This window comes from Engystomops pustulosus, chromosome 4 (genome assembly GCF_040894005.1).
Source record: "Engystomops pustulosus chromosome 4, aEngPut4.maternal, whole genome shotgun sequence".
Classification (NCBI taxonomy): Eukaryota; Metazoa; Chordata; class Amphibia; order Anura; family Leptodactylidae; genus Engystomops; species Engystomops pustulosus.
Window position 1 is genome coordinate 137915301 of NC_092414.1, and position 22248 is coordinate 137937548.

The 22248-nt window shown below is 40.4% G+C and overlaps 1 protein-coding gene across 1 annotated transcript in view; it reads right to left on the reverse strand.

Moving 5' to 3' along the window:
• Window positions 1-21944, reverse strand: part of MAPK8IP2 (mitogen-activated protein kinase 8 interacting protein 2) — a 38416-nt gene extending 16472 nt beyond the window's left edge. The window contains exons 1-3 of the mRNA XM_072147638.1: window positions 21487-21944; window positions 8179-8284; window positions 56-304 (exon numbers count right to left, since the gene is read on the reverse strand). Coding sequence (XP_072003739.1) covers window positions 56-304; window positions 8179-8284; window positions 21487-21551 — 420 coding nt within the window. The 5' untranslated portion in view covers window positions 21552-21944. The remainder of the gene's footprint in view (window positions 1-55; window positions 305-8178; window positions 8285-21486) is intronic.
• Between the last annotated feature and the right edge of the window lie 304 nt (window positions 21945-22248).

The window sequence follows — 22248 nt, forward strand, 5'->3', positions numbered from 1 at the left end:
AATTTATTATTTAGCTCTAATTATTTACAATTTATACATTGTTGTAGCATCTCACCTGGGTTCGAGGAGCACTAAGTCTCAAAGTACATGGTCTATTTTTCAGGGAATCTTCTGGAGGTAGAGGAGAGGGACTTGGTGATGGAGGTGCTTCCACATGTTTTCTGTTTTCTTGGGGTGGCAGCTCATCTTCTTCTTCCTCTTCATCCTCATCTTCTTCCTCATCAATCATTTCAAATTCCTGGAAATCCTCCTGGAAAGTGCAGAGGGCGCGGGAAGGATCACATCTACCAAAGCCAAGACCCTCCTGAAAATGCAGAAATGGAAATGGTATATTTCTAACATATGTTGAAGGCATAAGCAGTTCATGTCTATCCCTACAAGAAAGGGCACTTTCTTTTTAATAGTCTCAATAGACAAGTTCTGAATATTAGAAAACACAGCAACATGTTTACATTGTGTAAAAGATATAATGCCACCTCCTTTAAGATTTTGACTTTGCCTTTCCATAGAGATCACAAGAGCTGCTAACTAACACTGTCTGGAGTTTTGTGTGGTCAAAACAAGTTTGGTTTTAAATATATGTTTGTTATATATAGTGACGAATATATAGAAATATATATACCAAGAATGTTTGGGGGGGGGGGGTACATGTCAAGTTATTTCTTGCTCATCAGTGCATCACATATGCTCCTAATATCCCCACCCCCCAGCCTCATCTTGGAAACAGCTCAATTAACTTTGGAAGGTATAAGCTTCAAAGGCCTAGAGAAGATGAAGCGGCCCCACTGGTATTCACATATTCCCTCCACCTATAAAAGGGCCATTTGTCCAATAACTCCATATGCCAGTTATAGATTTACGATCCACCCCAGCATGATTTCGGGTACATTTCTAGGATCTTTGCAGCACTTGTACCCGTGTCTCAATCTGACTTGGAGGCCTCGAATGAGGAGATAAACAGAACTAATTGTTATCATAGTAAGTGGATCATATTCAGTCTTGAAAGGTACTGGAGATCTGATGGGACGAGAACCATAATCCTATGACTTTCCAATGATGGGTTAAAACTCATCCAAGGTCCTGTGTCTGGACCAGGTAGGAAGTCTTCTAGAGCCCACCTATGGGTGGAAGCGGTGTGTCTATACCTCTAATAATAGCAGGTCATTCACCATGGCATTTTTCTTAACCTAGGAGATATTACCACCACAAAATTACAAGAGAGCAGGGAGAATCTTCAAGTGTGGGCCATCTCATCTCTATTGGTTCCGCACAAGGTATTTGACTTTTAATTAATTGATTAGACTTTTGTTACTCCATCTGTAACTTATACTTTGCCAACTGTATATATATTCTAATGTGTGTATTGTTTTTTTCTAGGCACCTACGTTGTTCTTTTATTACAATCCACAAATTTGCACGTCAGTGTCTCGGTTATTTATATTATGGTCAAACGAGCCGTGACATAATTTTCTTCATTACAATTACATATGCAAATTAGAGAAATACATAAATGCTTTGGGGAGATTTATCAGAAGTGTCTGAGAGCAGAACTGTTCTAGTTTTCCATGACAACCAATCAGAGCTCTGCTTTTATTTTACAGCAGCTATTTATAACATTTATAAAACAATGACCACAGGATGGACAAGATGTTAGCTCACATACAGGTAAGGATATATACGCCTGTGTAACATCAAAAACAATAGGGTAATAATAAATAGTGTAAGGCATAAGCTCTAGCTATAATGTCATATAATTTTGTTTCAAAATAATGTACAAGTGAGCCACAAATAGTGTATACTATAACGACACCTCCCTTAAAGGGAACCTACCACCACAAATCTACCTATAAAAGGTAGAACGGGTGGTAGGTGCATATATGGGACGTGAGGATAGCTCTTTTTAGAGCTAATCCCAACATCCGCGATATCTTTTTAAAATCTTTATTTCCCTAATATGTACATTTTCTAAAGAGGCTACTCCACGCCCCAGTAGTGTCTTTGTTCCTCCTACCCTGACATCTTCGGCGCGCAGCTCCTCGTAGCTGTGTGCCCTCATCCGAGAAGCCGGAGTTCTGCGCATGCCCAGTATCTCCGGCTTCAGAGCAGTGGCCGGGCAGCCGAGGGCCTGTGTTCTGCGCATGAGCAGAACGCCAACTTCTCGGACGAGGGAGCGCAGCTACCAGGAGCTGCGCGCTGAAGATGTCAGGGTAGGATGAACAAAGAGGCTACATATTAGGGCAATAAAGATTTAAAAAAGGGGACGTGAGGATTAGCTCTAAAAAAAGGCTTTCCTCACGTCCAATACATGCACCTACCACCCATTCTACTCTTATAGGTAGATTCGTGGTGGTAGGTTCCCTTTAAGGGAACTTTATATAACAGTATATTATGGCACCAGCCACTTTCCGTAATAAGATCATTGATACAAGTTGCCAAGCAACCTGATCATGTGATCCCATGTATTTTCTATTTTCCAGATGTGTCTGGTTACTATGGTACCAAGATATTCGCTATAGTGCACCGCGATGCATTGATCCTTAGGCCCCTTCCACACTAGCGAGTGTGATGCGATGAACTCGCATCACACTCGCAACGCAAGCTGCCGGGAACGCACGGCCCGAACGCTGCACCGCGGGAGTGAACTGACATGCTGAGTTCACTCCCGCGGTGCAGCGTTCGGGCCGTGCGTTCCCGGCAGCTTGCGTTGCGAGTGTGATGCGAGTTCATCGCATCACACTCGCTAGTGTGGAAGGAGCCTTAGAGTCCTGTGTGATTTCCCAGACTTTTCTCCACATGGAGATGTGTCATAATAACGTGCATTTATATAAATTCACAGAAATACAGGTGTTTGAAATGGCAAAAAAAGCACCACCAATATTCACCCTTTTGTGTGTCTGTAGCAGTCCATTTTTCTCCAATATGTAATGTTGGGCCATGCGAGCTGGAAACAACATGTGCGGCTACTCCATTAGGCAGAGCAGCATTGTGCACGATATTATTAACGCACCTCCGTGTGGACAAGTGCTTTATTATTGTGGTAAGGTTTGTGCCAGGGTTTGGAGACCCGAAGAGGTAGCTTGTCGGGGGGTGAGCCAAGTTGTTCCTATGTAAACTTTTGGCATTTTTGTTATAAGCTTACTAAGGTTTTGCGCATGCATAGTAGCGCATGTGGGATGTGGTGCTAAGGAACTGTACACCATGCAAATAAAAATACAGAGGAGTAGGTATTTGTGATACTTATAGTACACTTTAATTGAGAAATATATATATATATTATTATGGTACACTGCCCACACTGGATATACTTGATTGTATACACACACTGGGAGAGATGTATCAATTTGTCTACACCAAAAAAACTGTAGTAATGAGCACCTATCGTCCTCTTCTCCGTACTTATATGTGTACATGTGTCGGGACCACATCATCAGGTTCCGATCACCATCTGTCCATATATAGTGTCTCTACATCACCAAGGGCTTCCCCAGAGCAGACATCAGGTAGGGAATCCTTGAGAGATGTGTCGGGTTAGCAGCAGAGCAGGGACCATGTCATCAGCGAGATATCACCATCATCTGTCTGTATATGGAGTCTCTACATCTCCCAGGGCTTCCCAAACACAAGACTCTAAATTATGCAATTAAATAATTTTAATTATTTCCACACTCCACCTGCCATAGAGATACAGGACAGAGCCTCCATCCACTAGGCTATGGGGTTAGTGGTTGTCTATGGGAGGATTTTATGTAACCAAATATGCAACGTAACACTGCGACACAGGCTCCATGCACTGGTATAGAGGGTTCTTCTCAGAGATCATTATTATTATTATTATTGAGATGATTATTATGATTATTATTTTTATTAAAATGATTATTATTATGGAGATTATTATTATGGAGATTATAACATTTTAACACATAATACAGTTAAATTACTAAAAATGTATAAGACAAAATAAGGGCTAAGGGCTCATTCAGAAGGGCGTGGCTGCTGCTCATCTGCAAAAGATGTGGACGTATTGCCTGTGTTTATATTAGTTTTTTTCACGTCCATACGCCATCTATTTTTTTTTACATATGCAAAAAAAGCTGATGGGTTTCTAATGTACTTCTTGCCCTGCCTAGTTGGTTGCCTACCAACATTTGAAGAAAAAAAAACACTCAGCATAAGGATGTCATGCATGTGCCGTCCATTGTTTTGCAGATCCGTTGACTTCTATGGATGTACGTGGTTTGCATGCGAGACAAAATAACACACGCTGCTATTTTTTTCTCACTGTCTGCACATCCGTGAAAAAAATGGACATGTGACATAGGAAACAATGGGTCAGTTTGCCATCCGCAAAAAAAAGAAAGCATACAGACATCAAAAACACCCGTTTAAATGAGCCCTAAATGATACGATTTAGATTAATTCATATTAACATTACCAGGACAACCTTTACAACACAATTACTACACGGTCTTAAAGCACTGAAGCATACCGGGAAGCTGAAAAAATGTGTTTGGATTACTTTCTTTTGGACTCGGTTTTTAAAGGGGTTATCCGGGTTTAAAAATTTTTTTATGGCCGGGCTGGGGAGGGCTATTTAAACACAATAAACATGTACTTACCTCCTCCGGTGCTGCCGATGTCCCGCGCCGCGGACCGTCTTCTCCTTGCGCCGGTTTCAGTACAAGGGCGCAAAGGGAGCTTCCGGCCGGCCGGATGCTCCCATGCGCACCATCTCCCAGAGCTTACAACGCTGAGAGATAGGGACGGATGGGAGGAGCCGTCCACAACGCGGACCGGAAGCTCCCTGTGCGCGGCTTCCGTGCCCCTGTTTGTTTACAGGGGCACGGATCGAAGTGACCGCGGCGCGGGACATCGGCGCCGCCGGAGGAGGTAAGTCCATGTTTATTATGTTTAACTAGCCCTCCCCAGCCCGGCCATAAAAAATTTTTTAAACCCGGATAACCCCTTTAAGTCTTTCACTGTGCGCTCCAAATGAGACATCTACTTTATTCTTTAATTCGGTACGATCACGGTGATACCAAATTTATATAGTTTTTATTGTGTTTTAATATTTTCAAAAACTAAGTGTTTCTGTCAGACTTTGCCCTTTCTTTTCAATGCAAACTGCTTGCACAAGTATTTAAGAAGGGTCCACGTCACATTTGTGTCGCACGCAACTGTTTTGTGGCGCAACTGCACTATTCAGAAATGTGTTGCACGCCCTTTGTTAAAGGTGCATCAAAAAAAAATGGTGCCCTCTGTCAGGGCAGTGCAGGAAGCGCCAGATTCTTAGTAAATTTTGATCACTTTTTATTACATTTATGTTATGTTATGTAAAATAGTGTAAAAGCCATGTTTTGAACATTTGAGGGCTATTTTCCATTATACAGTTCCCCCGCAATAACTGGTTTTAGATTTTGATAGATCTGGCATTTTGGGGGGTGCGGCAATACCTAACAAGTCTGTGATTTTTACTGTTTATTTAGTTTTATATGAGTTCTAGGGAAAGGGGGGGGGGGGGTTGATTTGAACTTTTATTTAATTTAAAAAAAAATATAAAACAATTTTTTAGACTATCTAGGGTACTTTAACCCTAAAAGGTCTGATTGTTTTTACTGCTGTATTCCAGTATATAAAGGGTTTTTACATATTCATTTCAATGTGCCAGTGGCACATTGTAATGAATCTGCAGAAACCATACAGTCTCTGGTCTTACAAAGACCCCAGGCTGTCATGTCATCTGATCGCTGCGGCCTGATGACATCATGGGGAGTGGCAATCACAACCAAGATGGTGCCCATGCACTGCCGTCTTTTAAATGTCACCAGCATTTTGCACCGATCCTGCACCAAACTCGGTTGTTAACGATGGGTGCTTGCTGCAATATGCAGCAAACCCCACCTCGTGAGCCCTCTTCATCTATCCTTAACAGCTCCCAAGAAATGAATGTTGACACGCTGGGATTGGTTCCCATGGGCAACTAGAAATATTCTGACATTAAGACACTTGATAAATAGAATCGGCCCTGGTCCTATCTGCAGGCAGCATGTTATAAAGCAGGAAGAGATGTGCAGATAGTACATAGTGTCCTATCTGCAGGCAGCATGTTATAGAGCACAGTGAGCTATGTAGGATGTATACAGGCGGTCCCCTAAGAACACCCGACTTACAGACGACCCCAAGTTACAAAAGGAGCTCTCGATGTTGGTAATTTACTGTTTATTGTAAGATTTATTGTTAATCCTTGTTCTTATGCTGGGGTTACAATTATAAAATATACAGTTCAGACTTGCATACAAATTCAACTTAAGAACAAACCTACAGAATCTATCCTGTACATAACCCTCTCATAGCGGCCATACGTATATACAGGCAGTGCCCAGGTTAAATAAGACCAGCGTTCGTGGTGAAGAGGACAATAGGTGAGTATGTTTAGTTACGTTCTACTTTATTTTAGTGGTAGAATTTTCCTTTAAACATGAATCTAGATGACTATTACATGAAAGCACTACTAAACTGAGGAAATCAGATTAAAATTATGACTAGGAATCTTCTGTCATAATACTCTCAAGTCCCTTAATCACTTCTTGTAATAAGCTGATTATAGTAATCTACTCACAAAAATGTATTAAAATTTCCCAAAGAAAGAAGTGTCAGGCTACGTAATTAATTAAAAATCTATCTGCCCTGATAGGGACTATTTCTAGGTTCTGATATGTTAGAGGTAGGTGACCTTGACAGAAGGTGGTGGCACCACATATTGCCTCAAATTACTCTTCAATGGAGACATTGCAAGCAGAGTGCACAGGACATGTATAACTCTTACAGCTGATCATTGTAGCCTAAGGCAAAAGTAAATTACCAATGTCCAGAGGTCCGTTTGTAACTAGGGGACCACCAATATAAATCATATAATTAATAATCATACAGACCTCAGAAATGACAAATGACAATGATAAGACCTCAGACTGGCCAGTAATAATAATAATAATAATAATAATAATAATATATCCCAGACCAGCCAATAAATAATAATACAGACTAAATACCAGAAAACACATAATATAGTGCCCAGACCAACCAATAATAATAAAGACTAAAGTTCAGGCAATAGTAAACCAGACCACAGATGGAACAATAATCGTGGAGAACCCAGTGAAGAAAAAAGAAAACACAGAGCTAATAAATATAAGAAAGACCTGATATTAGAAAAAGAATAATAATAAAGCAGAAAATAATAATAATAATGGAGACCTAGATTTGACCAAAAAATAACACAGACCCCTATTTGAAGCAAAAAACAATGGAGACCTCCACATCCATCAAAAAGTAATAATGGAAGAACCCATCAGCTTCCAGTAGATGATCCTGAAAATAGGTTATTTGCTCACTGGATGCTGCTAAAGCATTTGACAGTGTTGCGTGGGTTTATCCCTGGAAGGTGCTTAACAGATTTGGCATGGGGGTTAGTTTATTTTGTAGGTTCGTCTTCTGTACAGGGCCCAAACTGTGAGGCTAAGTGTCAATGTCCATTTGTCAGAGCTGCTGGTGTTGGACATAACTTGCAGCACTGTAGACAGCAGGTTGCATACCTCCGATTCCCACAATTACATCAAAGTCATTGCAAGTAATGGTAATACATATGCTTGGGGTGAGGAATGTTACATAATTAGGTCAGGTACAGATCAGCACATAATGGTTATAACTGAAAGTGGTTTTCCAGGTCATAGATACGCATCTCAAGATCATCAATATTAGATTAGTGAGGTTTGACATCTAATGCCCCACTGATCAGTTGTTTGAAGATATTTTAGTGTTCAATGAGAGTGGTTGAGTGACGGCACTTGAGTGGTACTGCACTGCAACGATGTGACATCACAGGCAATGTATGTGACATCACAGGCCTGTTGTGCGTTGGACCATCAATAGTTTACTTTTGATAACCTTGGTTGGAGATTAGCGAATGGCCTGGAGCTGGTTTCAGATCAGGTGATATTGTTGGGAGCAGTTGAAGTAATAAAAGCTGTGATAATATGGGCCGGCTAGGTCAGCCACCACACAAGCTGCTGTTTCTTATCAGCTCTTTACCCAAAAACATAAAGACCCTCCTTCATGTTGTCCCATGTCCCTAGTAGAACATGATGACGTCATTCTCTCTTATTTCCCACTTTTGGACATTACCTTGTCACAGTGATCTGAGTCATAGTTCAGTCCAATTCCACAGTCATCAGTAATTTCTGATAAATCTTCGTCATCAAATTCTTCCAAACTGATGTCTTGTGAAGGCCTAGTTACAAGAAAAGTGATAACAACTTGTCAATATACCGAGAAAGAGAACAGTTGTAAGCAGGTAAAAGGAGACTACAAGCAGATTACTAACAGGGCACATCATTAACAGGGGCCTAACTTGAGGGTTTCAAGGGGTGGGGTAGAAACCAGGCCCAAGAAACTTAGGGGCCCATAAGGTGTCACTTTCCAATGTGAGAAGACTACTACTATAAACAATACATTAAAGTCGGGGACCTGGCACAGACTTTGTATTTGGGTTCTTCATTTTTAAGTTAGGCCACTGATCATTATTGTAGGGATGTAAAACTTAAAACCCAGAGTGTATGTGATCTACTGGGGTACGATGGCTTTCACAAGCTTTACCGAAACAGGATAGTAAGATTTCCTTTGCATAAGATTTTCCTCTGCTAAATTTACATTCCTTCCTCAGAAAAAGGTATTCAATGTAAATGTTTTTGGCCGGATCTTCATTAATGGATGTGCCTTGTGCCTCCAGGACTATCTTTACTAGCTTCTATGATTCTATTATACAAAATATAAAATAATCATCTATAGGACAATGCCCCAGTCCCTAGATTAAGAAGAATGTGATTTATGTGAACCCTACCATGCATTTGGTTCCCTCTTTATCTTCCTGACAAGAAGAAGCATCTACAGGGGGCATTGCCCAGGGCGTCCAGTCACAGGGCGCCTCTACCGAATGTGACAATGTGGTAATCTTCTTATATTTGTTATCCATGGCCCTCTTCCTTCTAAAATCATCTTTTACAATAATGCTAATGAGCTAGAACGGCTAATGGAAGCTGTGTATGTAGGCTTTGCCTAGATCTCACACATCACGGACACGCAACGGAGCGTCTCTGCAGTGCTACTAGTGCTGTTAGCCATAGCATCTCCTATGTTGGCACATTTACAGAATTTGTGGTGCATGCTCCTTTCCGCTGAAGCTACACCCCTATAGTCATACTAGTTTATAAAGTTCTGTGGTGGAAAGCATTTTAGATGTTATTTTTGGGGCAAATTAATGCAGAAACTGTTTTATCCCTCTTCCCCAATGTTCACCCTGATAAAATGCTTATTAATGCAGTAGTAAATGACTATACATAAGAATTTTGTTTGCAGATGATCATACTTCAATAATACAGTATAACAGAAAACCCAGCATTGAACCTTTGTATATACTATGACTATACATTGAGTAGAAAATAATTCTGAATTACATGTTGCTCATGGGACCCTGAACCATGTCTGAATCATTTTACCAGATTATAAATATGTGGTTTACTTTAGATATTGTATATCATACATCTATAGACGCACACAATGTTTCCTTATTTTACCTCAATATATGTGTTTCTTTAAACATGGGACCTAATTACAGTCATTAGTGATCCTGTCTCTACTGTGTTGTGACTAGAGCGCAGAGTCAGAAACAAGATTAAAATGCAGCTGCAGATTTCCTATCCAGAGCCTGGAGCTCCAGTATATTGGATCTTACCCCCTTTTCTAAGTCCTAGTTCTTCTCTCATGCGTTTTCCTGTAACCTCAGTCATGTGAACCATACACAGGAACGAGATATTCTGCGGGAATTGTGGTCCTGCTTATGTCACTTGGTCACCAGATTGACATATCCATTTTTAGGCAATCATGTGCAAACTCTCCTAGAGCCTGGTACCGAACACATGCAGAAATTTGATTAAAAGTAACAAAATTCCTTTGCGTTCCCAACAGATTTAGGCCCCCTGAACATATTTTTTGTGGACACTTTCACTTCAATGGACAATACGGTCATCTATTTGAATGGCCATATTACCCACTGCATCGTATCAGAGCCATGGGAAGGGTGAGATGGTGTAACAACCTGTGAAGCTGCAGCACAGATGGGCTCTGGCAACACCCGCCAGAGCTCTACATGCTGATTAGCATAATTTTAAAGGTTGATTTATGTCACAGTGCCTGGATCTATGAGTAAGTGTTCCTGGTTTATTCATGCTTGATTTTAATGGTAAAAAAGACAACATGGTAAAAAAAAAGGCTACAAAATACTGGGTAAATTCTTTGCTGCTTTTAGTATTTCCGCATGAGACAAACAGACCATTATCCAGTGTCTAAAACTGGCTTCCTGGTATCAATTACTGTACATAATGAAAATGAGCTAAAATGTCCTGCTGACATTTGTACATCTGCATCCACCAGAAGCCCGGATGATATTGTCTGTGACTCCTCCACTATAGTCTATATCAGTGTTGGCAAACCTTTTAGACGCCGAGTGCCCAAACTACAACCAAAACCCACATATTTTTCGCAAAGTGCCTATACGACAATTTAAGCAGTAACCTATTACTCCCTGCCCTGTTACATGTTTAAATTTTATAGGCACCTGTGGACACCAATACAGTAGAAATAAGGAGAAAGTTTGGATTATCATAGTAGCTTCCTTCTAGGGTTCTGGGGTGCTTTGGACTGCAGGAGGCCTTGAGTCCTGTCTGGCAAACTCTGCGCTGGGGTGATGGCACAGGTGCCCATAGAGAGGGCTCTGAGTGCCACCTCTGGCACGCGTGCCATAGGTTCGCCACCACTGGTCTATATTATGTGAATGTTTTCATGTTTACTATTACCATAAAGCTAAAGAAAAGGGACAAAGATGTTAAAGTTAACCTACCATCAAAATCCATCATGATAAACCACTTACACATGGATCCAGGCACTGTGACTGTGGTAATCTTACATTTTTTTTTATCTATGGCCTCTTTCCTTCTAAAATCATATTTTAAAATGATGTTACTGAACCTGAAGGGCTCTGGGGGGTGTTAGTACAGCCCCTCCTTGCTATAGCCCCTCCAGGCTATTACACTGTCTCCCCCTTCAGCACTTCTCATTCCCTCTGCCTGCTATATTTTTACAGTTGTAAGAGGAAGGGCTAATTGCACACTTAACGGCCTGTTAATCTAAAGCTTGGAAGGGCTCTAGTAACACCCTTAAAGCCCTCCAGTCTCATTAGCATTATTTTAAAAACTGATCTTTATCAGTTCTTTATTTATTGCAGTACCAGAAAATAAATTAAGAGGGTTCTGCCAATAATGTTGGGCATTAAAATGGGATACTTTAGGGGACTTGCCAGTCCTCATTCTTATGATATAAGGCAGTGATGGCAAACCTTTTAGTGAAAAAAAAAAAAAATGCTTTGCTAGCATCTTGTTCAAAATATGAAATGTATCTAATGAACTCCATATACAATGTATTGGTCATCCTCGGGGGCCTGGACTTGAAAAAGACCCTTGTACACGCCAATATAAAATGTATGGATAAGCCTCCAATAAATACTGCATTCCTGCATGGATGTTCCCCAACTCAGGAACCTCCCAGAGAGTATGAGAGTGCCTGAGAGTATGTCCATTTATGAAACAATCAGTCTGCATGTAAAGCTACATTTCTCTTGCATTATATCTATAAATAGGCGGCTTTTAGAGACAATATACATTACTACGCTACAAAAGCTTCAATTCTCTTTTTAAACACAGCAAAATTAGGTTAAGATCGCCTTTAACTCTATGTTTTTTAGATTACTGATTTACAAGGCATATGGTAGCAAGTTAAGCTATTAAGACTTAAATCCACATGTTGTTATCGAAAAACATAAAACCCACAGAACTAGAATCCATTAGCAAGTAAAGTAGGAACGATCCTGGGAGTTTTCCCATGTTCAATGACAACATTTTTCTTAAATATGTATTTTGTTGGATCTTTATTGTTAATAAATTGATGTGTGTTGTGATTAATGATTGCTAATAGGTTGTGTCCCTGCATATTGTAATACTGTCCACCCTGTAGCAATAGTATTAAAATGTGCAAAGACACAAGAGTCCTCTAACTACATAGCTCTAGATTTAGTCCTATACAATTCAGAAATTGTTTTTCTATGGATACATACAAACTAGTTGCCAAGTTTCTGCTAATAAAAGTCATTGTTTGTATAAAATCCTACAATTTTTCATTATACTTTATGTATCAATTCCTCACAATTTTCTAGATCTCTGCTTGCTGTCAGTCTTTACAAAGCTTCATTGTTTACTACTAGTGGATAATTATCTGTCACTGTTCATGTGATGTCACACAGGTGGATAAAAATCTGCCCCTGGTCTAGGATGTCATACAGGTGCACGGTATGTTACAGTAATCAGAGCTGTGTGTTATATAATAAGCCATGCACCTGTGTGACATCACATGATCATGAATAAATTTATATCAACTGAAAGTAAACCACACACAATTGAGAAAGTGGAAAATTGTAGAACTTTTCATTTTACAAACCATAACATTTATTTTCTGAATCTGAACGATCCCTTTAATAAATTTCAACCCTTAGACACCATTTGTAGTTAAACATTTGTCAAACAATTAAGTTTCGGGTAACAATTCTCTTCTCTCTGGAGTCAATCTCTATATTAAATAGAAGCATTTACACATTATATACAGAACAAATAAACCCGACCCTACAGTCCCTGGTCAATCATACAGTGAGTTACATAATGGAGCTCCATTAAATCAGACAATGCCTTTTAGCTATTTAACTCAAAGTAATGAGAAAAAAAGAATCTAGTAATATACATGAAATCCACTAAATCCTAAGATCATATTTACATAATTCTCCTGCCTTTCCTTAGCTGCAGTGCAAAGACCCAGTAAAGATCAAATGTAAGTCAAATTGATGAAAAAAGCTGCTAATAAGCATCCTCATTTCATACTGAAAGGTCTAAGGGAGCCATTTTCTCCCAGCCTTCACTTTCTTGTCATTATCAGTGAGTGTAGGCAGTGAATCAGGCTCCAATGCATAGATATTGATTTATGTTATGAGTCATTTCCTGCAAAGGAAGCTCAGTAAAGACATATTTGTGAGTCTTCTTTGTCAGGCTACAGGATCTGGGCTGGAAAACGGGAATGTAATGGGAAATACTCCTCATAATTGTCTTGTGACGTAACATAAATCTATCTGTAAAATTATTTACAAGCCCTGCTTTTAGGAACTACAGGGCAGAATAGCTTGGGCTCGTTGTTGCATCTAGGTCTTAGAATGCAGCAGCAGATTTATTCTCTTTTATCCCACGTTTACTATAAAACAATGTAGGGGCTTTCTAATCCTACACCTACCTCCAATTGATATTTATATTTATAGTAGAATACTGTAACATCTTCATCCTTCATACGTTATAGTGATCGTTTATGAGCTGTATTTTTAGAATATGAATTAGTTCTAGAGTCTATATTTCTTGTAACATGACATCTATGCTGCTCTTTCCATTCTTCGTGATTGTATTTGGTATTGGCGGCTTCTATACCAGCTGAGCACCACCCGTAATAACGGTACTCAGACTCCATTTGTATAATAGTGAAATATGACATATGGGACTTGTAGTTCCAAGTATCTCATGCTTTCAGATGCTACAATATGTTGACGTCCACGGACAAATAACACCCGAATTTAAAAGCTACCAACAAAAATTGTGGATGTGAATTATCTTATGCCGATGTATGATGAAATCCCCTCCCAACACATCCAGAGGTTTAGGCCTCCTGATGTATCTGTGGGGGCAAGTTTCCGGTAAGGAACCCCCCACGCCAGCCCTCTCCCCCTTGGCTTGGAGATGGTGTAAAGGGGAAGATCATTTTTTTCTGGAATGAAAATCTTCCCCTATGTGTATATACTGTGCTATTTACATGAACTATTAATCATACCACTACTAATTTATTCATAATATGCAGTTGGTTGTGTTGCATTTTTTCTCATGATTAATAAAGTTTCATGTACATAGCACTGTATATGCACAAAACTTTTCTGGGTAGCTGTTAAATTAGGGTATTATTTGTCTGAGGAAACAATTACCCTCAACTACCCAGGTCATAATTGATCCAGATATGATGATTGTAGCACAGTATTGTACCGATTTACCCACCCTAACAGTCAGGGGTGGATTAAGATGACCATGGGCCATATAAAAATTGTCTGACATTACAAGTCTAATTTAATGGCATTTACTTTGAATAGGAGGGGTCCCTTCTATTCACTTTTAGTTCTGCATTTCGAGGACCTTTGACGGACCTTCAAAAGTCCTAGACGGACCTTGTTATAAGTATGTGTTGAAATCATGAGAATTTCATGGCTGGAGGTCCTTCTCTTTATTATCTCTACAGAACAGTATCAAACTTGGCAATTGGTTCAGGTGGTCAAGAGCCCCTTGGGCCCTGGGTGGCCACCCAAAACACCTATATTATAATCCGCTAGTGCTTTCTATGGCTCAAAATGTGTTGTGATTTTGACTTGGTCACAGATCCCCTTTCCCTTGATCTCCCATACAGTGGGTACAGAAAGTATTCAGACACCTTTAAATTGTTCACTCTTTGCTTCATTGCAGCAAATTGGTAAGGTCAAAAAAGTTCTTTTTGTAGATATTTTTGCTAATTTATTAAACAAAAAAAAACACTGAAATATCATATAGTCATAAGTATTAAGACCCTTTGCTGTGACACTCATATTTAACTGACATGTTGTCCATTTCCTGCTGATCCTCCTTGAGATGATTATACTCCTTCTATAGTCTAAGTCCAGCAGTGTTTTATTAAACTGACTGGACTTTATTAGGAAAGGCACACACTTGTCTATATAAGACCTCACAGCTCAAAGTGCATGTCACAGCACATCAGAATCATGAGGTCTAAGGAACAGCCCAAGCAGCTCAGAGACAAAATAGTGACAAGGCACAGATCTGGCCAGGGTTACAAAATAATTTTGCAGCACGAAAGGTTCCTTAGAGCACATTGCTCTCCATAATCCTTAAATGGAATAAGTTTGGGGCGACAACAACTTTTCCTCGACCTGGCCATCCAGCCAAACTAAGCAATTACGAGAGAATAGCCTTGGTGAGAGAGGTAAAGAAGTACCCCAAGGTCACTGTGACTGATCTCTAGAGATGCAGTTTGCTGATGGGATAAAGTTCCACTGAGTCAACTATCACTGCAGCCCTCCCCCAGTTGGGGCTTTATGGCAGAGTGTGCCGATGGAAGCCTCTGCTCAGTGCAAGACATATGAAAGCCACATACAGTTTGAAAAACACACATGAAGGACTCCCAGACTATGAGAAATAAGATTCTCTGGTCTGATTAGATGAAGATTGAACCTTTTGGTGTTAATTCTAAGCAGATATGTGTGGAGAAAACCAGGCACTGCTCATCACCTGCCAAATACAATCCCAGGGGTGAAACATGGTGGTGACATCATAATGCTATGGGGGTGTTCTCCGGCTGCAGGGACAGGATGACTAGTTACAATTGAAGGAAAGATGAATGCAGCCAAGTACAGAGATATCCTGGATGAAAACCTCTTCTAGAGTGCTTTGGACCTCAGCGGCTTCAGAAAAACTCTATGATATTCTTGACTGGTCCAGCCAGAGACCTGACCTAAACTGAATTGAGCATCTCTGGAGAGACATGAAAATGGCTTCCACCAATCTTCACCATCCAACCTGAGGGAACTGGAGAGGATCCCCATCTCCTGATGTGAAAAACGTATAGCATCATTCCCAAGAAGACTCATGGCTGTCCCGGCTCAAATACTGCTTCTACTCAATGCAGAGCAAAGGGTCTGAATAGTTATGACCATGTCATATTTCTGTTTTTATTAAATTAGCAAAAATATCTGTTTTTTTCTGTCAAGATGGGGTGCAGAGTGCCACATGATCCAAAAAAAGACCTTTATTGATTTTACTAATTGGGTGCAATGAAACAAAGAGTGAAATATTTTAAGGGGTCTGAATACTTTCCATACCCACTGTATGAATGTATCCCCTCATCAGATGTATGTGTACATACTCATTGTGGACAGCTATATTTCAGCATACTAATCTGTCTTGCAATGGCAGGGGGATGTCAGTCAGGCTTGAACATTTGGAGATGTGCATTGATAATCGTCAACAACCGATCCCTAGCTGTCGCTCCCCCAGCAATGAAGTATTTGCTAGACAATTTCCAAACAAATAAACAGATATCTCTTATCAATTCAATATTATATTTATCCCACATATCCAGATATGTTGGAGATCCTTTTATAGTAGCTCCATTTTAAAGGTGATAATATCTCATTATAAATTCCTTCAATACAATATCCCAAAATACTAACAAAACCTTGACAGGCTGTAATGCATAACACAACCAGAGGTTGTCCACATTTAGACAAATGAAGGAGAGACATCATGATAAGGGTACTGCAAAATCATCCTATGGTGGAGATTTATCACTGCTACTGCACCAGTTTTCTGCGCATGAATTTGCGATTATTTTGCTGCTTCTACGCAAGAAGAATAGCGACTATGCCACTTCCACTGCATGTGGAGCCGCATTCCCACCCTGTGACTGCATTCTTTTGTTTATACACAAACCTAAACCTGGTTGGACCTGGTGTAGTTTTGCCAGACCATGCCGCTTGCTGGATATATCAAGAGGCCTAAGCCTCATCTCTTGCTACACTTCTGAGGATGTGATGCTTGAATCAACATAGCTCTGAAGATTACAGATCTGCTTCTATGAAGAGGTGAGCAGGTGCCTGGATGGAGGAGCTGATGTGGATATTGTGTTCTTGGACTCTGCAAAGGCATTCAGCACTGTCCCTCATAGACACCTGATGGGCAAAATAAGGTCTATTGGTTTGGCAGGAATCCAGTGAGTTGTGGGCAATGATTCCTACTCAGAATGGTCACCAGTTATGAGTGGAGTACCCTAGGGTTCTGTGCTTGGCCCATTACTATTTAATATATTAATTAATAATATAGAGGTAGGAATTAATAGCACTGTGGCTATTTTTGCAGATGACACCAAGCTGTGTAGTGTAATACAGTCTATGGAGGCTGCAGGGTGACTTGGAAATACTGAGTGTTTGGTTGTCCACTTGGCAAATGAGGTTCAATGTGGATAAATGTAAGGTTATGCACCTGAGAGCTAATAATCCACAGGCAACAATCTGGGAGAGTCCTTTGTTGAGAAGGACCTGGGGGTACTAGTAGATCATAAATTGAATAACAGCATGCAATGTCAATCAGCTGCCTCTAAAGCTAGTAGGATCTTGTCATGTGGTCAATGGTCCATTCAAAAAATATTTTTGTAAGTTGTTTCAGATTAAATCAAATCAAAAGACGAGGGGGCACTGTCTGCATCTGGAGAAATCAAGGTTTAATCACCAGAGGCGTCAGGGCTTTTTTACTATGAGAACTGTCAATCTGTGGAATAGCCTGGCTCAGGCACTTGCCCCAGCAGGGACAGCAGAGAGCTTCAAGAAGCGTCTAGATCCCTTTTTACACCTAAATAACATTGATGGTTATATTATATAGAATTGTTTCCCCTAAATTGCTTCCTCATGCAATCCCTTCCCTTCCTCGGTTGAACTTGAAGTGTCTTTTTTCAACCGTATAAACTATGATAATTACAGTTGTAAAAAATCCTTTTGCAACACTAAACAAAGGATATGTTAAAACATAGTAACATAGTCATTTATTAATATGCCTAAATTTCAGATGACAACTACAACTTCTTCAAAGGAAATCTCCCATTAAATCCATTATGATAAACTAGGGGCACTTACACATAGATCCAGGCACCGTGACTGTGGTAATCTATTTATATTTGTTATCCATTCTTTTTAAAATAAACTTTATGAATATATAGCTTTATAGGCTGTTACAATGTATCCCTCGCTGCTTCCTCAACACTTTCCCTTCCCTCTGCCTGATGTAATCTTACTGCAGTAGAGGAAGTTTCAGAAATCAGTGGAAGTGCTCCTTTCACAGTGTAACAGTCTGTGAAGCTACAGCCCTGAGGGGCTCCAAAAACACCCCCTCAGAGCCCTTCAGGCGCATAATCATAAAGTTTATTTTAGAAGGAAGGAGGCCATGGATAACAAATATAAGATTTCCATAGTCACTGTGCCTTGATCTATGAGTAAGTGCCTCTGGGTTATCATGCTTGATTTTGATAGTAGGTTTCTTTTAAAGGCACAATGGTCCTTTCCACAATCAGAGCCCCAATACTGTTATGTTTGTTTCTTTCTTGGTATTACAAAAAGAAAGTAATGGAAAGTAAACATGGCCGTTAACTATTACATTGACTGCAATTGATTTTTTTTATGTATTCTGTTGTTCTGCCCTCCAGGGTCGGCTTCAGGTTTCAGTAGGCCCCTTTGCAGTGAACTCATGTGGCAACATTAAAAATTCAGAAACTAAAACAGTCTCCTTTTCCCTAAAATATTACCTTGTTTATCATACCAAATAGCCCCTTTATGGTTATTTTATATAAATCCCCATCAACCCCTATGGACTCATTTGATACAGACCCCTCACCCCCATGGATCCCTTATGTATAGCCGTATGTGGGTCCTGCAGCAGCTCAGGCACTTGGCCAGGTATGCTGCCGCTGGCCCTGCTGCCCTTCGTTGCACTTTGGTTATTTTGATGAGTTGATACATGAACTTACTAAGGTTCTGGTATAAAAAAAAATGATATATATATATTTACATTAGGAAGTAAAAGTGTACACAGCCAGTACTATGAATTTCTTATTCGATTAACAGGAAACATAGAGAGAAGCAAAGTATTTTATATAGACTACCAGTATTCATACAAATGCTTACAAAACACAATGTAAAAGTATCATAACAACCCTACATAGTACATAAAGAGAAACAGAAATTCAAATTCTATGTTTAAATTGAAAAACACAAAATGTAGGTATATACCAATGGAAAACCTTCAAAGACTTGGCTATTTTAGACCTTTAGGACTAACTGATATTTTTGGGGGAATGTTTAGTATTGACATGGTTCATATCATCTTGTAATTGTTTGTCATTAGTAGCATTGCAACACTGTTACATTGTAATAATTCCGTAAAAGTCTGTAAAAATCTTAAAGTAAAAAAAAAAAAAAAACTACTATTCTATTCCAAAATGCAGACATTCCCAAGTGTAGACAGCTCTGTTTCTATGTGTTTGCATTTTTACAGTACAGGAGAACTTTTACTTCATGCGTCTAGTCAAACGCCTTTCTCTTTAGCAATAGATATACTGGTTTGTTTTATCTCGCATCATGTTATTAGGCTTCCTGAAAGTCATGCTTGATGTTAATGGGGCTGTCTTACAAGGTAGCTAAGTGGCAATATTTTCCCTATCCAATCCTAGAAATCGTATTTGCATATTAAGTATCCAGGATCAGTGTTAACTCAGATGCCAGCCATTGAAGGAAAGTAGCTACCGTATATCTTACCCTACTGGGGGTTGTCAGGATGAAGGAGATAGGAGCAAGGCAAGTCACGTACTCTCTCTCTTAAAGCAAGTCGTATTTTACAACATTAAATTGAATATTGACAATAACCGGCAAATAAATCACTGGAAACTAACATTATTGTTCCTGGACTCCCCAGATTCCCCCATTCTGGGGCTGTTTTCATTTCCAACTGAATTCTCAATTGTATTTGAGATTAGAAAAGTAAGCCTTGTAGTTACTTGTGCCTTAAAAAGGTTTACAAATTCCATTAAAATGGAACCCTGGGATACGCACATAAAAGATTTTATATCCATACGGGTAATGGTGGCTTGTCACAGGAATTGACCAACTGGCCATTTTCCTATGTGACAAAATGGCTCCAGGAATAGAGAGTAAGATCCAAATCCAAAAGATATTGGTGACGATATGTTGCTATAAAATAATTATTATTCCAGCTTGCAGAACTCCTGAAGACTGCAGCATGTTTTACAGTATTCCTGTATTTTCCTATCCCTTTTCACAAGTCTTCTGGGGCCTTCTGAAGATACTGTGTGCTACTGATGTTGCTGTCACTAAGCTGTCTGGTTGGCATGGTATGTTTCCCTTTGTGTGTAATGTTTGGCTTACCTCAAACACAGAATGTTTTACAGTCCAAACCTTACTTTTATCCTCATAAGACCTCATGCACATGACTGTGTGTTGTTTGCAGGCTGAAAACAATGGGCTGCGTGCCATCTTCACGGGCCCGTAGGACATTGGCTGGTGAGTGCTGCTCAGCCTACTGATATCCAGTAAATATACCCAGCCATGCCACAAATACGGACAGGAATCGGACATGCTCCATAACTTGCGGAGCAGCCGCTCTGTGCGTTCAAAGTGCGGTGATATACACAATCCTTGCACTATTACTTGTCTGACTGTAACCAACTGACCTCAAAGGGGCCAGGAATTAGCTGCTGCTTGTGCGGTCAGCTCACAGCCCCAATAATGAGGCCTAGTCCATACAAACCTTTACCCAATAATGAGGCCTAGTCCATACAAACCTTTAGCCAATTGCCATAAAATATATCAAGGTATCACTGTAGCCACCGAATTTCATAACACCTCCAGGGTTTTATAGGCCAAAATAACAGCAGTGCTTTATACTCTCTACTATTTGATGATTTACTCAATAGTACTATTTCACATTCACAATTCGATTCTTTAACACAAAAAAACGTGAAAAATCAAGAAGATGAAGTTTATTATGCAGTGTCACTTACAGACCTATAGCCATACATGTTTCTGTGTATGGCAGGAATAATAACCTGCAGCTCTACGAAACATCACACAACTTTTCAATAATAGTTTACAACTAATCTACAACACAGCGCGACATTAAAAAAAAAAAAAAAAAAAAAGTTTGCAAAATGAAGGATGAGGGTTTAACTCTCTATTAGGGCGATGTATTTCATTACTGTATCTGGTTAATATCTCTGTGGGAAAAACAAACTCCTGACAAGCCACTTAAGCTTTTCTATAGAGAATATGTAAATGTGCAGACTAGAGAGGTAGGTAGGTAGGTAGGCACAGGCCTTCATACTGCAGCAGTCCAGTCCATGCTGGGCAGGGAGATAACATTGCGCTAAAGGTAATAGCAGGAAATACAGCACAGATATATTTATAGAGAAACACAATGGTGTGTGGAGGCAGATTACAGGGTAACACACCAGGACTTACATCATCCCCATTTCTCGTCCTCTCAGTCTGCACTGTGGACATTGCAGCATTGTATTATGTGACAGGAGGATGGCAATGCACATACGTGTATATATGTATATATATGTATGGACTCTGCTGCCCTGTGGTGACATGGAGGACAGACGTGTGCGGTACATGTCCTACACCCTCATATATCTCACCTGCAGCCCGGGGGGGAGAGGGAGTGGAAGGTGGAGAGAGAAAACATCTCCGCGCGATCCGCCATCTTCAGCCGGCGAGGAGCGGCTCATACACAGACACACCCTGGGGAGGACAGCCGGGGCCTGCAGGTGACAAAGACGCGGAGGGGCAGCGCCCAGTCACACATCACCCGGGCAGCAGGCTCTTCTCCGGGCTCCTCGCAGATTGCGATGCTTTTGCTGCGGTTTGATGCAGTCACATCCAGGAGAGACTGCACAAGCTACTAACCAATGCACAGAGTGGGGGAGGGGAGGAGGGAGCGGCTTGTATGGCGGAGGATGGAGCGCTGCCTGCAGGAGAGGAGCTGTCCGCGCTCTGGTGCTGAAGCTGATGTGCCCCTGGCACGGGGGATGGCGGCACATGGGCTGACGTCACCTCATCAAACCCTTAATCTCTGGGATATGTGCTGCACAGATTACCAATCCCCGGGAATATAACACAAGGGACGGCGTTGGGCAGTAATCCCTGGTGATTCATAACAGCACAACACTGCGGCACTCCCCAAATATAACATTAGCGATACATCACACGTCACAACATTTGAGTTTGAGACAATGCCCTATCCTACACAGAGGTCAGAGAGCAGCCATATAACACGGCCCATCCCCTCCAAGCCATTCACCTTGTGCTACATACAGTGTGTTATATACATTCTCATGTGTTGTGTACGTATATGTGTATACACAGCCTTACCCTTCTTCATACCTGATAACCAATGGGAT